The following is a 15,228-nucleotide window of genomic DNA, read 5'->3' as shown; positions in this document are numbered from 1 at the left end:
AGCAGAAAAACGAGCAGCCAAAAAAGCCTGCTGCATGTGGTGCAGTGAACTGGTGCCTCGCCTTTTGAGCCTTCCTTTGCATATTGGGGATTTTTTTTTCACCACACTCCATCAGTGCTCTCTGAGGAACAGGGATCTGAGCTAGGTGAAATTAGGCTGTACCTGCACGGCCCAGCAGCAGCTCCACATGGAGAATGCAATCTTGGAGGGAGCATATAATGTTGCTCTGCACTGCACATTGACACACAGCCTACTATGAGACCCTTTAGCGCCATGAGACCCTCACGGGTGAGTAGCCACACTTTACAAACTCCTGATTGATTGATTGATTGATTGTTTGATTGATTGATTGATTGACCCCAGCAGAAGCAGTCTCCAACTGGACTGCACTAGAAAAGCAGGACGACTAGTGGTCTGGTGAAATCTTCCAGCCACAATGTGTGGTGTAGCAAGCCTGCCAGCACCAGTCGGGCATGCAGTGCTAGTGGGTGCTTTCATGCTGAAATAATTAAGTATGTGGTCTGTTAGGATGAGGGCGTTTCTAGGAGGATGGAATGTGCCTTTATATAAGGGCTGCCCAGGTAAGGTTACCACACTCAGCAGCTGGTCGAGCACACAGTGGATTTCTCTGGTTGTCACCATGACTGTGCTAAACTTTCTTCTGCAAAGCATGAGCACCAGCTCTCTGCTGTGCTTAGTCACTTGTATAGTACTTTTATTTTATTTTTGGAATGACTCTAAAAAGTCAGCGCTCAATATGCCCCCGGGACCCGCCCCGCTGCCTTTCATTGGTAATCTCAACCTGGTGGATCTCAAGAACATGCACAAATCACTAATGGAGGTAAGAGTCAAGTGACCGCGTGCGGAAAAACATGGCGCCTATAATTTATTATTTATATTTACCTACATTTAATATTAGCGAAACTGCCATCTGCAAAGTATGTTTCTTCAGGCTATCACAACGCAATGTTTTTTAAACTTATTTCCACAGAAATGGGCACTGTGCTCATTTCATGTATGTTTAAGTCTGTAGAGTACATCAGTTGGCTTCTTCCAGTAGAGTGTACTTGCTGTCAAAGTAAACATTGGAAATATGTATTCTAGGCACATGAAGTAATTGTCTGCCACTCTGGTGTCTAACCCACTATTTAGTATAGAAACTCCATACATAGGAAATGTGTTCCTTGCCTGTTTTTTTATGGGTAATATAAAGGTAAAAAAGTAAAAATATACCCATTCAACATCTACATGGATTATTTCAATATATGGCATATTTTTTGTGGATTGTAATAATAGCTAGAGCACTTTGCAGAAGAAGAAACTTTATTTATCAGACATCACCTATTTGTTTAAATTCTGTTAAAAATTAATATGCATGTTAGATACAATGTGATTTGGATCTCAGTGAGATCTTTTACTAAAGAATTCCATGAAGTCATCTAACTCACTATTACCTTTACCATTTAGTTCACCTATACATATTGTTTTTAAGATAATCAGAGCTACTTATTGGTACGTTCACCTCTCCATGTCTGTTTGCATAATTAAGATCCAATTGGGAAATTGAACGATTATTATTAAAATACAAATTCAAGAATTTTTTGTTGCCCTGGATATCCCAATTTCAGAAACACTGCAGATGCATAGTTCTACATTGAGGTTGTTGCCTTTTTTTGTTTTTTTAGAGGTTTTATATATGCGCTGGCTAGACCCAGAGCTATCAGGGTGCTTTACATTAGTATGAAGATAGTAACGGTAAAAAACAATATTTCAACAGCATGGAATACCAACAAGTTAACAAAAGAGAAACAGGTTGAAATTACATATATCAAATAAACAGATAGATAGTGCAATAGCTATATACATATATAACATGGAAAAGGGAGATTGAATCAGGGCGCAGGTTAAGACCCCAATATTTATTAAGGAGGTGCATTTTGAGGTCTTTTTTAAAACTGATATAAGAAGGGTTGCATCGCATGTCTTTGGGAGGGCATTCCAGATGTTTGGGCCATTTCCGGAGAAGGAGCGAGATTGTGTGGATTTCTTTTTTAGCAGGGGTGGAACTAGGAGGAGAGCGTTGATGCTTCTCATAGGTCGTGTGCTGTCCGCTTTGCAGAGTTTATTGGCGAGGTACGGCGGTGAATTTTGATGGAGGACTTTGTGTGTAATGCAAGCAGTTTTGTATGTGGATCTGCCTTCGATGGGGAGCCATTTAAGAGTTTTGAGGGCTGGGGAGATGTGGTGGAAACGTTTGCAGTCGGTGATGAGCCTGGCTGCAAGGTTGAGCACAGATCTGAGTGGAGCTAGGTGGACCTTGGGTATTCCGGTGAGGATGGCGTTGCCTTAATCAATTCAGGAAAGGACCAGTGACTGGACTACGAATTTAAAGTCATCAGTTGGAATAAAGGGTTTAATTTTCTTGAGATGACGGAGAGTGAAGAGGGCTCATTGAGAGTTAGGCTATTATCGATGGACATACCAAGAGATTTTGCTGAGTTGGACAAAGAGAGTGAACAGTCAAGGTCGGAGATCCAAGTTTGAATGGGGAGAGGGTTATTTTTAGGGGAGAAGAGAATGATTTCAGTTTTTTTAGGGTTGAGTTTGAGATGATTTAATTGGAACCAGGATTGGATCTTAGTGAGGGTGTTGTTAAGGTGTATGATGTCCGCATGGGTTTTGATCTTATAGTAGAGTTCGGTATCGTCGGCATAGAGGTGGTAGTTGATTCCAGCTTGTTTTAGAATGAGGGTGAGGGGTTCCATAAAAAGGTTAAAGAGAGAGGGAGAGAGAATAGATCCCTGGGGGACTCCTAGGTAGACCGGCGTGGGGTTAGATAGACAGTCGTGAATTTTGATTTGCTGTGTTTGGTGCTGTAGATAGGAGACAAACCATTTGTGGGCAGTACCATTGAGGTCTTCATGAGCATTCTGTTTGCCAGATCATTGAATACTATCAAAATTACTGGTTATGGTTTGGGTCATAAGAATGATGTCAAAATGTTATGTGCCAGGATTGACTAAATTCTGCACCATAGAGGCAAATTATGCTGCATGTTATGCCATTAAATTCAAATTATTGGGCACGTTCTAAGACATGATGTCAGAAATTTCACCAATTTAAGGCATACAATTATTGACGTGAAAGAGATTGACCATCAATATGTTGCTTTGTGGAGAACTTCATACACATTCAGCAAATTCTATCCAAAATCCTATTCCGAAACAATTAATGATTTTGTCTTGTGTGGAATCACAGGAACAGCATTTGATCAATATAGCAGCCAGAGGAAAATAGCAAGTGTAAACATATATATCATGTATACAAATGTGCAAAGTGAAATATCCTATTTATTACCCTTCTAGAGTATGGGGGAGGGCCCATAACTCATAAGAGGTGAAGCCTCGACTGAGACATGATGCCCCTCCCCTACCTAAACAATGCTAATAAATAGATTATATCTTGTACATCTGCATGTATGGATTATGTTTTCATGAGTACTTGTCTTGACAAAAGCTATTAACCAAAATCAGAATACATGGGGTTACATTTGTGCGCTATGTTAATTTCAGACTGAAGACCCCTGGTGACCACCGGGAGAGTTGTTTCTCTGTGAAATCTGCAAGGCAGTCAAACGTGCTTTTCTCTCGTCAATTTTGATAAACTGCGATAATGAACTCAAAATTGACCTTTCACTGTAATAAAAAATGTGTGATTGTACCTTTTATTAGTACAGATGCTCTAAAAAACGTTCTTGTATTAAAATGTGATTCTATTTTACTACTGGCAACCAAATTACTTTTAAAATCTACCCAGTGGAACTCAGTTTCAGGTTGGTCTTTCCTCACTCTACAAGGCAACAAGTCTTTACAGCACGACACAAGCACAGTTGTATTGCACATTGCAAATCTTTTACATCGCCTTATCACTATGAAGCTTTTTAGATCAAAACAGAAGACCTTTAAAAGATGTGTGAAACATGTGAAGTTCTCGAAGAAACTGCCGCTTTGAGAACACAGCCCTGTAAACATGAATTTGAAAGAATGGTAAAGAAATGCAAACAATAGGTAATTTATTTTTCCATTCTGGTTAAATTACATTTTATCCTGAAAATCTTAACCAGCTGACCCAATCCACACTCCAGTGATAGCCTGAAAGTGTCTTCCACTGCTAGACACTTTGGGCTTCTTTACAGTTATCCATTAAAGTGCAATCCAACAGCACGCCTGCAAAAGGTTTTGTATTGAACATATAGAAGATCTTAGAAGGACATGAGTGATTATTGTCCGACTCGCCTGAAACCAACAAATATTATCGATCTTGTATGTCTCATTTCTTATAAATATGTACTTACACATGTGTCTGTTAACACCAATGATATGGCTTCAATTGCATCACAACTTCCACACCAAACTGGTTACTCTGGTTCAGTGTTAATTCAACACCACATGGCTATAGTTTCTTATGTATAATGTTTCTGTTCCACTGCTATATAAATAAATCATTACATAAAAATGCATACCTAGATAAAATAGTCTCCTAAGATAAAACATCTCAAAGGGCTAAACATCTAATTGTCTGCATGTAATTAAAGTGATAGGTTAATCAGAGAACAAGTGTGTCCTAAAGCAGCTACAATATTTTAGGTGAGAAGACCGGAAGCATTCTGGTGTGGTATTGCATTCCACAGTTTGGGTGGCAGGTATAAAATGCAACATTCACCCAAGGTAGACCATTGAAAATTGTGAAAAGAATGAGGAGATGCCTCCATTTTGATCATCCAAACTGATCGAGAATGAATGAGTTTGCTTCAGAGGTAGCTCAGGTGGAGCCGAGTAGGCAGAACACCAAAAAAAGGTAAACGTCTAAACAAAACCCTGTCTTTAACTTTAAACCAAAGCATACTACGACTGTCATTGAATATGTGGTCATGTTTCTCCAGATTGCCTTTTTAGCTACCTGAAGGTGTTGGGACTTGTTTTTTAGTAATACCCAGTGTTTAATTTGAGTTGGTGGTTGCTAGTTGGGCTCAACAGCACACATTTTTCAGGACCAGCATTTAGTTTTTCCTCAACAGACATTGACCGAGAGGAAGAGAGGGAGAAACAAACAAAGGGGAAAGAAGGATTGAAGAAAGAGGGGAAAACCATCACAAAGGGAGAAAGCAGGAACCTGCAAGAGAGAGATAAACGGGAGGGTGTGTCTAGTAGTGGATTAAAGAGGCATGAGGTGGATTCCAGACTACGCAGCCTTGGTATTCGGATCACCGTCATTTAATAGCTTCCGCCGTGGGCTTCTGAGCACAGCTTTGGCCTTCATTTGTTTGCCAAATTAAGCACTGATGATACCTGATTGGAATTGTCCTGGAATTAACCAGTGAGTCCAGCACTACCTTTCTAAAATTGGTAGGATCCAAATCACAAAGAAGACGCAAATCTGCACCTCTATAGGTACTCTTTTGCACATGTGTAGATTTAAGACTTTAGGAAATTGACAAAACATCCCAGTAGTACGCCTATAAACTTGTGCCTGTTGCAGATCAAGCTTGCTCGTGTTCCTTTCTCCTTTTCACTTTGGAAGGGATTTACACCAGCTGAGGAGTACATTTTCAACCATTTCCAGGGTGAGAAAGGGTCAGAGTGAAGTTTTTGGATAGTCACAAACTAAGTTTTCGGAGGGTTTGTAATCTTTCAAGCGTTACAAAACTTGAACTGCCCAATACCCACCCCATTAAATGGAATTTACTGCTGCTTATTATAACACAATTCGGATATAATATTAGGCAGGAATAAATAGATTTGTGGTTACTAGGTCAGTTTTGTGAGTATCTAACAGCTGTGATAGATCCTGTACTATTATGAGCACAAATGTCAGGAAAGGGTAGAATGTGCAATATTAATTTTTGTCACCTTTCCATTAAAGCAAAAATATGCCCTCTCTAGATTTTCACTTGGGATCATCCAAAATCGGAATTAAAAAAGATGAAGAAATCACACTTTCTGTTTTGACCCAGACCCAACACATAAATCTTACAACCATATTGAACGTTAAGTTGATTTTCCACCAAGCCATCCACACGCTCAAACACACACATACGACACCACACAATCATCACAAACTATCGCAAAAGCCCAAGGAAGATTTATATTGCAAGCATGGCATGTTCAGCATGTAGTTACCACTAGTCACGTTCCTAGCAAGGCACCAATTATCAAACCACAAGCCTAGGTAGGTCATTCACAGGTGTCTCTAGAATATTCACATGAAGATGTTTTTGTTTACATTTCTATAATTCTTCCTAGGATGGTGTGCTGGCTAGTAGATACAATAACCTGAATGGAGAAGACTTGTTTGTTTTTTAGGCTCGTCTGGTTGGCCCGTTTTGGTGATTTAGCCGAGTGATTTACTCACGGCTCGATTAAGAAATATCTCTGACTTCGGATGAAGCGGCCTTTGACCTGTATAGTAGCGCGTTTGACTAGGCGTTTTAGTTACGTTAAGTGTTCTGCACGATAACGTTCTGGCGCGAGGTATGGCACCCTGATTGGTGTTGCGTCCTTAATTCACCCTGTCCTGAGGAGGCCAAGATTGTTCTAGAGGCCGAAACGCGACCGCGTCGACACATTATAAAAAGAGGAGTCTGATGAAATTAGTGGAATTAATTTCTTAATGTATTTTGTTTGACACAATCTTGAAATTCAGGTTCATGATTAAGTAGAACCGATTGTGCTTTACATGACTACCTCAGGGTGTACTTCCTGTATGGAATAGGTGGACACTCCTTTCTTGTTTTGACTTTTTGGGTGAAAAGGAATTACCTATTACGTATTATTTGTATGAATATTTGCTTGTTTTTCTTTGCCTTTTGTATATAATTGTTGTATATATGTGTTTATATATGTGTATACTGTATGTTTGAAAATAATGTGATAAAACAGGATGAAGAATCTCCCTGGATTACTATAATTAAAATTTGTAATCATGTTTTCAATGGTATGTGATCGTTGCCTATTTTAAGCACGATATTGAATTACAGGACATTGTCCCTATTATAGGTGAATTTATAGTCCCCTGTTATAAAAGAGTATAGAGATCGATCCCTCCTTTCCATTTTGTGTACTTACAAGTATTGTGTTTTTTATTTGTGTCAACTGCTTTTCAACAGTAAAAATTAGGCTGTTTCAAGGCATGCTGCTCCCACATGCTTATTTACCCCATGTCCCCTAAAATAGGGCTTCGTTATGATGCCAGTTGGACCGACCGTCAGACCGCCGTCCTCACAAGCCCTTTCAAACCGGTGAGGCTGGGAAGCTTCCCCCTGCTGTATTACGATGCACCCAATGGTACCCCGGCGGTCGCATCTACAACAGAGCACATATTCCCGAATATGTTGCGGTAAATGCATACAAAACTCACAGAAAACGTGTGGATTGTACACACATGAATGACCTATGTGGGAATATGCCTTGTGCACCATGTACCCCATTGCTGGAGTGTGGCGGACTGTGCACAGTTCAGTCAATGGGGATACTTACCGCATAAGGACTTACCTGGATTCTGGCACCCACAGGATTGTAGTCATCGAGGCTCAGCTTCCCAGGTGTAGGGGGACCTGGAGGGAGAGGTCCACGGCGAAGGGTGCTGGAGAGAAGAGGATTTGGGTGAGTATGAACCCCAATTCCTTTGTGTCTGACGACTCTAGGCAGGCGGTCAGTCCGCCACGGTGAGGTCGTCAGAAACCCACATTGTAATCCAACCTGCAGTTGTAGATCCCTGTACTGCCCTATGGATGCTGTCTCGGGGGTCGGAGAAACTGCTGGAGTCAGCGGTCTTTCAGTGATCAGTTGGAATACAGGATGCATGCATCGTAATCCATAGTGTGCTATGCAATTTACTTCTGCTTGAAATATAATAGGTCTGAATATGAAAAAAGAAAAATGTAAATGTACTACTGAGAATGTAATGTGACATGTTTATTTATTTCCACAATACATAATTGTACACATTGTTCAATAACACTCTGTTGAAAGGCTGCCTAATGCACATTATTTACTGTTTACATTTTTTCTTGTTCTATACACCCCCACCAAGTTTGCAGCTGATGTATTCCACTTATCGCTCTGGAAGACCAGTTACTCCAGTTCTTTGTGGGACTAAAACACCTGCTGTGCTGATGGTGGATATGCAGGCTTGAAAGGGGCAGGTGTAGGAATGCCAAAGATCTCATGAGTTTGTGGATGTTCACAAACTTAGAGTGCAAACAAGGTCTAGTCCCTCACATTCCTCATCCATTGTGAGGGGTTCACTTCTGCGTTATTCAGCCTGAAAATGGATCCGTGTGTGATTTTCGACCTGGTGAAACCCGGTCAGCCTTGTATTCTCCATTTCGGAGTGAATATTTGGAGTAGCCAGATTTAGGTGTGGGATATCATCTGGAAACCGAAAGATATCATAATGGCCCGACTCAGAGAGCCATCTTTGGTCTGCAAAGTACTTTCCATTTGAGAAATGGCAGGATTTGCAATTAGGCATCTCACACCCCCTTGACCATCCAATATGCAAGAGATTGCAAATTGTACTTTGAGAGTTGGAAAACATTTTCGACTTGCAAAGTACCATTTGTACAGTGTGACTGTTTTGTACAATAGCAAACACTGTGGTTTCGAGTCGCAGGCTTTCCAAGCACAATACACTTACTTCTGAACATCTGTCCCATGGTCACTGAGGTATGTTCATGACATTGTTTCCTGTTTAAAACATGTCTAACTAGAGCAGTTCACATTCTCTCTATATTTTCATTCCAGCTCTCTGAGAAACATGGCAACGTATTCACCGTACATTTTGGACCCAAGAAAATGGTGATCCTGACTGGATATGAAACCATTAAGGATGCTCTAGTGAATCAGGCTGACGACTTTGGAGACAGAGCGGAAATACCAATATTTCACAGAATAACTGGAGGGCATGGTAACTCAACAGCACTTGCTTACTTCACAGACAAACTGCCCTTGACTTTCATTTCTATTTAATCTTTGTTTCCTCACACAAGCGGTGGCTGTTTCATTTCCACATCTAGAGCAGGTCCTACAAGGATCAAGGTATATTCAGCGGAAGGTGATGATTAAATGTCTCTAGATACAAACTTTTAGGTGGATGTATTTGATTGAAAATGTACCCTTTACATTACTTAGTACTTTTGATCCATCCATGGAGAGATTTTTAGGACATTCACATAAGATACATTTACAAACTAAGGGGCACATGCATCAAGCATTTTACCATTCGCAAACGGGCCGGTTTGCAGAATCGGCCCATTTGCGACTGGAAAAATGCCTTTTCTGATGCATGTACCTTTTTGCATTCACAATATAGGTAATCACATTTTTTTGCGATTATCTAAATTGCGAATGCATTTAGGGTATCGCAATTTGCGATTCCCTATTTGAGATGCATGTAGCTTTTCCTAAATGTGACTTTGCATTTAGGAAACGCTAATTACCATCAACTTCAAGTTGATGGTAAGTTTGTGCATGCATCGAAAAATGCACAAAAAATGCATTTTTCAATGCGCTATGTAGCGCACACAGTGTGCTACACATGTGCATACTTACCTTTTTTGTGGGGGCTCCGGGGGCCTTAGGCCCCTAGTCACCCTTGGATTTGCATTCTCAAATTGTGATTACCAATTTGGCAATCACAAATTGCGAATGCCCATAGGAATGAATAGGAATGCATTCCCTAATAGCAATTCGCTATTTCTTAAAATTCCTTAAAATTCGATATTTGGTAATTGCAAATGATTACCTTGATGCATGTGCCCCTAAAACTCTAAATGGAGTTAGCAGTTGCTCTGAAATTCTGCTGTGGGTGCATCCCTTCTGGACTTACAATGGACACTCTGGTATTACGGAAATATATACGGAGATTTTGCTGCAAAGAAGGGCTGGGGTGTTCCTGCTGCTCACCTGTAGATGAGAAATTTATATTTTTTCAATTTCATGATGGGTTTTGTGGGAAACCACCACAGCTTTCCTTTTGAAGGTCAGAAACCACATGCCCTCTTTTATTCCAGAGAATAGCCTTCCTAAAGACTAGGTACCGCAAAGGTTTTAGCAGAAGAAAGAAGGTCTAGGAAAGTTTGTTGATGTGAGTGGAGAGTGACAAGTCTTGATTCAAGAGCAGACCTAGGGTATTAGGTTATGGACATGAGCTACAGGAGTTGTTTTGTGTGGGCCAGAGATGCAAAAGGGAAGCTGGGGTAAGTGAAGCAGAGCTACTGGCTGAAACAATACGAATCTCTGACTTGTTGGTCTTCAATTTTATTGAGCTACAATTCATCCAATAACAACATAGAGAAGACAGACTTGCAAAAAATGGGAAGGATCATCCAGATTTTTATTGCAGGAAAGCAATAACTTTGTCTCATCCACGTAAAACATGAACTTGAAGCTAGAAGAGTGGATAAGATGAGCTTGAGATCGCATGTATAGATTATAAGAGGTGGGGTCAAAGCAAACCCCTGTAGAACTCTGCATGAGAGGGGCTGAAACTCAAATTGGAAGGATCCAAGGGAGACTGCTTGATGGCGATCAGATAGATAAGATCAGATCCATGTAAAGGCCTGGCCTTGAATGCCAGCTTCCTCTAGCCAATGTAAAATTAAAGTGTGAGAGACCATGCCAAATCTAAAAGGACCAGGGCAGAAGACTGTCTCTCATCAGCCAGCATTCTTAGGGCATAAAGCACTGAAAGCAGAGAGGTCTCCATACTGTGACCGGGGTGCAACCTAGATCGTGCAGGTTCTAGAAGGCTATTGGATTCAAGGAAGTAAGAGAGTTGCTTATTAATACATTTTTCCAGCAACTTAATGGGATAGTGAAGTAGGTACATGGGTCAAAAAGTGACTAGTATTATAGGATCGGCTAAAAGTTTTTTTTACAAAGAGGAATATTAAGTGCCTTGTTTCCAGGTGAAGGGAGCAGAAGCAGTGGAAATGAATCACTAGATAAACAGAGGCAAGGGTCTAAAGGAGAACCCGAAGTCAAAGTCGACATAAGCCTGTGTAAGTCAGAACTCGCAATGGAAGCATATTTATTTAGGGATGCGTCTGCAGTGAGATTCAGTGGTGAGCCTGATGGGCGCCTTAAGGAGGGGTCCATGGTGACGGAACATGGATCACTATAATTTGAAACCTGATCCTGAAGTGTGATAAAAATAATTAGCAGGAGAATTATTACAGATCTGCTTGATTTTATCTGCAAAGAAATTCTAAAAATTATCATAGAGAACCTGAGAGGGTTCAGGCTTAGCGGCAGTGTAAGCCGGAGAAGAGAGCATATGCACGATGTAGAAGATTTCCTTGGTGCTATTGCGTGATTGGGGATCTTCTCCCCACAATAGTTGGCTTTAGAAGACAGCACCAGCTTTTTGTAAGAGCATTGTGCATTGCACAGTTCACTGTGTTTGGCTGTACAATAGTTTGATCTCCATGAGTCTTCTAGTTTTTGCAGCTTTTCTTGGCATCTCTTAGGGTGGTGCTTTATCAAGAGGCAGACAGCAGGGCGGGAACAGGTAGGGTCTGTTTATAGTTTGTACAATCCACCAATTAAAATGGTGATCATCATTGTTGATGGAAGAGTTTAAGTGGAGGCAGTTTGGATTGATGAGGGCATTTTTGAATGCATTCATACTGATTTTAGACCAGGTGATGTATGAGACATGCTAGAAATTTGAGAGGCGATAGTCAAATTAATGGCCAATTGGAACAAAAAGTGTTCAGTCCAGCTTGCAGATAGGAAGAACCACAGTTGACTAAACTTGGAACATCAAAAATTAAATCGATGCAGTGACCACGGATATGAGTGGGGCCTAAGTCCGTTTGAATGAGGTTTAGGACATCCAAGGAATGCTTTAAAAGGCCTGTGGCTGTTCTCCCTAAGGCTTCAGCCCAGATGTTGAAGTAATCTGACACAAAAAACGATTTGTGGATAATGATTAAAGGAGCAAGGAAGTCAGCTAAAATTAGGGTAGGTGCTTGGCGGGAGATAAAAGAGGAGGCCTGTAATAGAGCTAGATGGAGAAAGGAGCATACAAAAGCCAAGACATTGAGCGTAAGGAAAGCCCTCTAGGTTTAAGCAATAGATCTTGAGGGAATCCCCAAAAATTATTGTCTAGCCTCCTCCTTGCCTGCCTACAGAGTGGGAATATAAAGCTTAAAAATTGGGTTGACAGGATGCTTCGGGTATCCAAGTTCATGAATCTTGAGTGAGTTTTTGGGTAACAAACAAGTGTTCACTAGTGTGCAGAAGAGGAATCAGTTCAAAGTAGACTTTGAGTTAGTAGTTGAGTGACACTGAGATGAGGGAGAAGGTGAAGGCTTCGGGAAACAGGGGTCTAGTATTGTGCAAAACTGTGGCAACAAGTCCACAGAATTTTTTTATATATATATTTCTTTTTATTAAACAAAAAAGAATCAACATTACAAGGTACACCATAGTATGAAGTTTGCTTGATGCAGTACAATTACTATCAGGTAGTTGCATAAGGTATAATGACTGGCTATTAACTTAATTACGGCGAGGGTGGATCATCATGTGCCAGAGTGGTCGGGGGGGTACAGATATTACCTCGAAATACATTCCGATCATTCCATATTTGAGCCCACTTCCTGGGGCATCCTCTTGCCACATACACTGTCTTTTCTCGGAACATACACCAATCCATGTCCCTCTTCCAGGCTACAACGGTCGGTGCCTGCGCGGCCTACCAAAGCTGGGCAATATTGCGCTTTGCTACTATCAATCCCAGCGTAACCCATGTAATGCGTTTGTTGTTAAGGTCGGTGGGCTCCCACACATTTAGTATGCATCGTTTGGCTTTTGGGTGAATAGTAAGCTTGAGTACCTCACTGAGAATGTCATGTATTTTCCGCCAGTACCGCTGTATGTGTATACACTCCCAGAGTATTTGCAGGAATGTTCCCTCACCCCCACAGCGCCTCCTGCAGTCCCTGGCTTCCGCCTTCCCCATTTTCACTAGGCATGGCCCTGTTATGTAAATTTGGTGTAAGATTTTAAGCTGTTCCAGTCGTAATCTAGCGGATATAGACACCTCCCGCGGGGAGGCTTCTGCCACCGTCTAATCCTCGTCGTCCAGGATTATGCCATCTCTTTCCCATTTCTCTATTAGGCATTGGAGGGGGTCACTGTAGTTATTAACCAGCTTTTTATAGGTTAGCGAAATGGCTTTTGTCGGCTGATAGCCGTCCAATATCCTGTCCTCGAGAGGCGAGGACTCAGGGGGGGGTTACCCCTTTCTGGAGGTGTGTCTGTAGTGTGTGTCGAACCTGCATGTATCTAAAGTGTTCTGTGGCGGCCATGTCATACTCTTGCTGTAGGGAGGCAAACAACTTAACTTCCCCTTTTACCCAGAGGTCACCTATCTTAGAGATATCTATGAGGTCCCACTTGTCAAAGCCCTTAGATTTCCACAAATTCCCACATAGGTCTGGGTCCCACAGGGGGGTTGCCAATGTCACTTTATGCTCCCACCCCAGGCTTCTATTAGCGGTATGCCAGACTTGTACTGAGTGTTTAGTCAGTCCCGTCAAATGACGTTTCCCATTCTTCTAATATAGAGCCCTATTATAGTTCCCGCCCGGTAACAGCCACCTATGCATTGCGTAGCCCGGGTCGTCAGCACGTCGATATGTTCCATGGTGGATGGCGGCTAAATGAGCCACCCTGTAATACTTTTTAAGGTCAGCAAGACCAATTCCCCCATCATACCAATTAAGGTTAAGTTTGGCGAGCGCTATGCGCGGTTTCCTGCTCCACAGCAGGCATCTCTGCAGCATTCAATTTCTCTAAAGTAGCTTGCAGGGTCTAAGTCAGAGGAATTTTGCAATACATATAGAAAGCGAGGCAAGGACATCATTTTAAATAGGGACGCACTGCCCAGCATCGAGAGTAGAAGCGCTTGCCAGCGTGCCGTATCTCGCTTCAATCTCTGTAGAGGGGAGGAGATTTTGTGCAAATCTACTCGCTAGATCAGCTGTGATGTAAATACCTAGATACTTAAAGCCTCTTGTGGTGACTTGCACCAAGCATCCCCTAGGGAGAACAGGCTGGGGACCATTAAGGATGTATAGTATCGATTTATTCCAGTTAATCGAGTACCCTGAGTATCTGCCAAAGATCGCAAATATATCCAGGACAGACACGAGGGACTCCTTTGGAGAGGCCAAAAATAAGAGTATGTCGTCCGCATATAGTGAGAGACGATCTTCCCATGTGTCCACCCATTTCAGGCCACGTATCATTGGATCCTTACGTACCCAGGATGCCAAGGGCTCCAAGGCCAATGCAAATAGGAGGGGGGAGAGTGGGCAACCCTGATGAGTCCCTCTACTCAGCGTGAATACTTGCGACTTTTTATTGTTTACAACCACTTGGGCTAAGGGTTTCGACTAGAGGAGTTGTACCCACTGGATAAATCGGGGACCGAATCCCATTTTTTCGAGGACTGCAAAAAGATATGGCCATTTGATTGTGTCAAATGCCATTGCAGCATCCAGTGACACAATTATCGCCGCCTCTTGAATAGTGGCTGCCCTCTCCATTACTCTGTGTACTCTGCGCAGGTTTAATGCAGTGTTGCGCTGTGGCATGAAGCCCGATTGATCTGGGTGAACCAACCCGCCAATCACCTTAACTAGCCTAGTAGCGAGGAGTTTAGCTAAGATCTTAGGCTCAGCATTCAGTAAAGAGATTGGCCTGTACGAGACACAGTCCGTCCGTGGCTTGCCCTCCTTATGTATAGTGACCAGCATCGCGATCCTCTGATCTTGTGGCAGTTCACCCTTATCCTTACTTTCTTCAAACATCGCACGTATGTACGGGGCAAGTTTATCAGGTCTGAGTTTGTAGAGCTCAATCTGTCGGCCGTTGGGGCCCGAGGCCTTCTCGGATCTAAGGCTTCTGATTGCTTGGGCTATCTCATCAGTAGAGAGATCGTCCTCTAGGTACTTTAAGTCGTCGGGCGAAAGTGTTGGCAGGGCAGTGTCCTTTAGGAGACCTTGGGAGTCGCTTATCGTATATGCCGTCTGTGAACGATATATTTCCTGATAATGAGCCGCAAATGTGTTTGCTATCTCCTGGGGGTCAGTGACCGATTGTCCGGCCCTATCAGTCAACACAGGTACCAGTCTACTCGCAAGTTCTTTCTTGT

The 15,228-nt window shown here is 42.1% G+C and overlaps 1 protein-coding gene across 1 annotated transcript in view; it reads left to right on the top strand.

The window, feature by feature from the left end:
• The first annotated feature begins 624 nt into the window (after positions 1 to 624).
• Positions 625 to 15,228, top strand: part of LOC146796631 (cytochrome P450 2K1-like) — an 84,467-nt gene continuing 69,863 nt past the window's right edge. Inside the window, exons 1-2 of the mRNA XM_085629298.1 lie at positions 625 to 841; positions 8,805 to 8,967. Of these exons, the coding sequence (XP_085485424.1) occupies positions 641 to 841; positions 8,805 to 8,967 (364 nt within the window). The 5' untranslated portion in view covers positions 625 to 640. The remainder of the gene's footprint in view (positions 842 to 8,804; positions 8,968 to 15,228) is intronic.

The sequence above is a fragment of the Triturus cristatus genome, chromosome 10, assembly GCF_964204655.1.
Source record: "Triturus cristatus chromosome 10, aTriCri1.1, whole genome shotgun sequence".
Taxonomy (NCBI): Eukaryota; Metazoa; Chordata; class Amphibia; order Caudata; family Salamandridae; genus Triturus; species Triturus cristatus.
The sequence above is the reverse complement of the archived record's forward strand: the minus strand, read 5'-3'. Positions and strand labels throughout refer to the sequence as shown.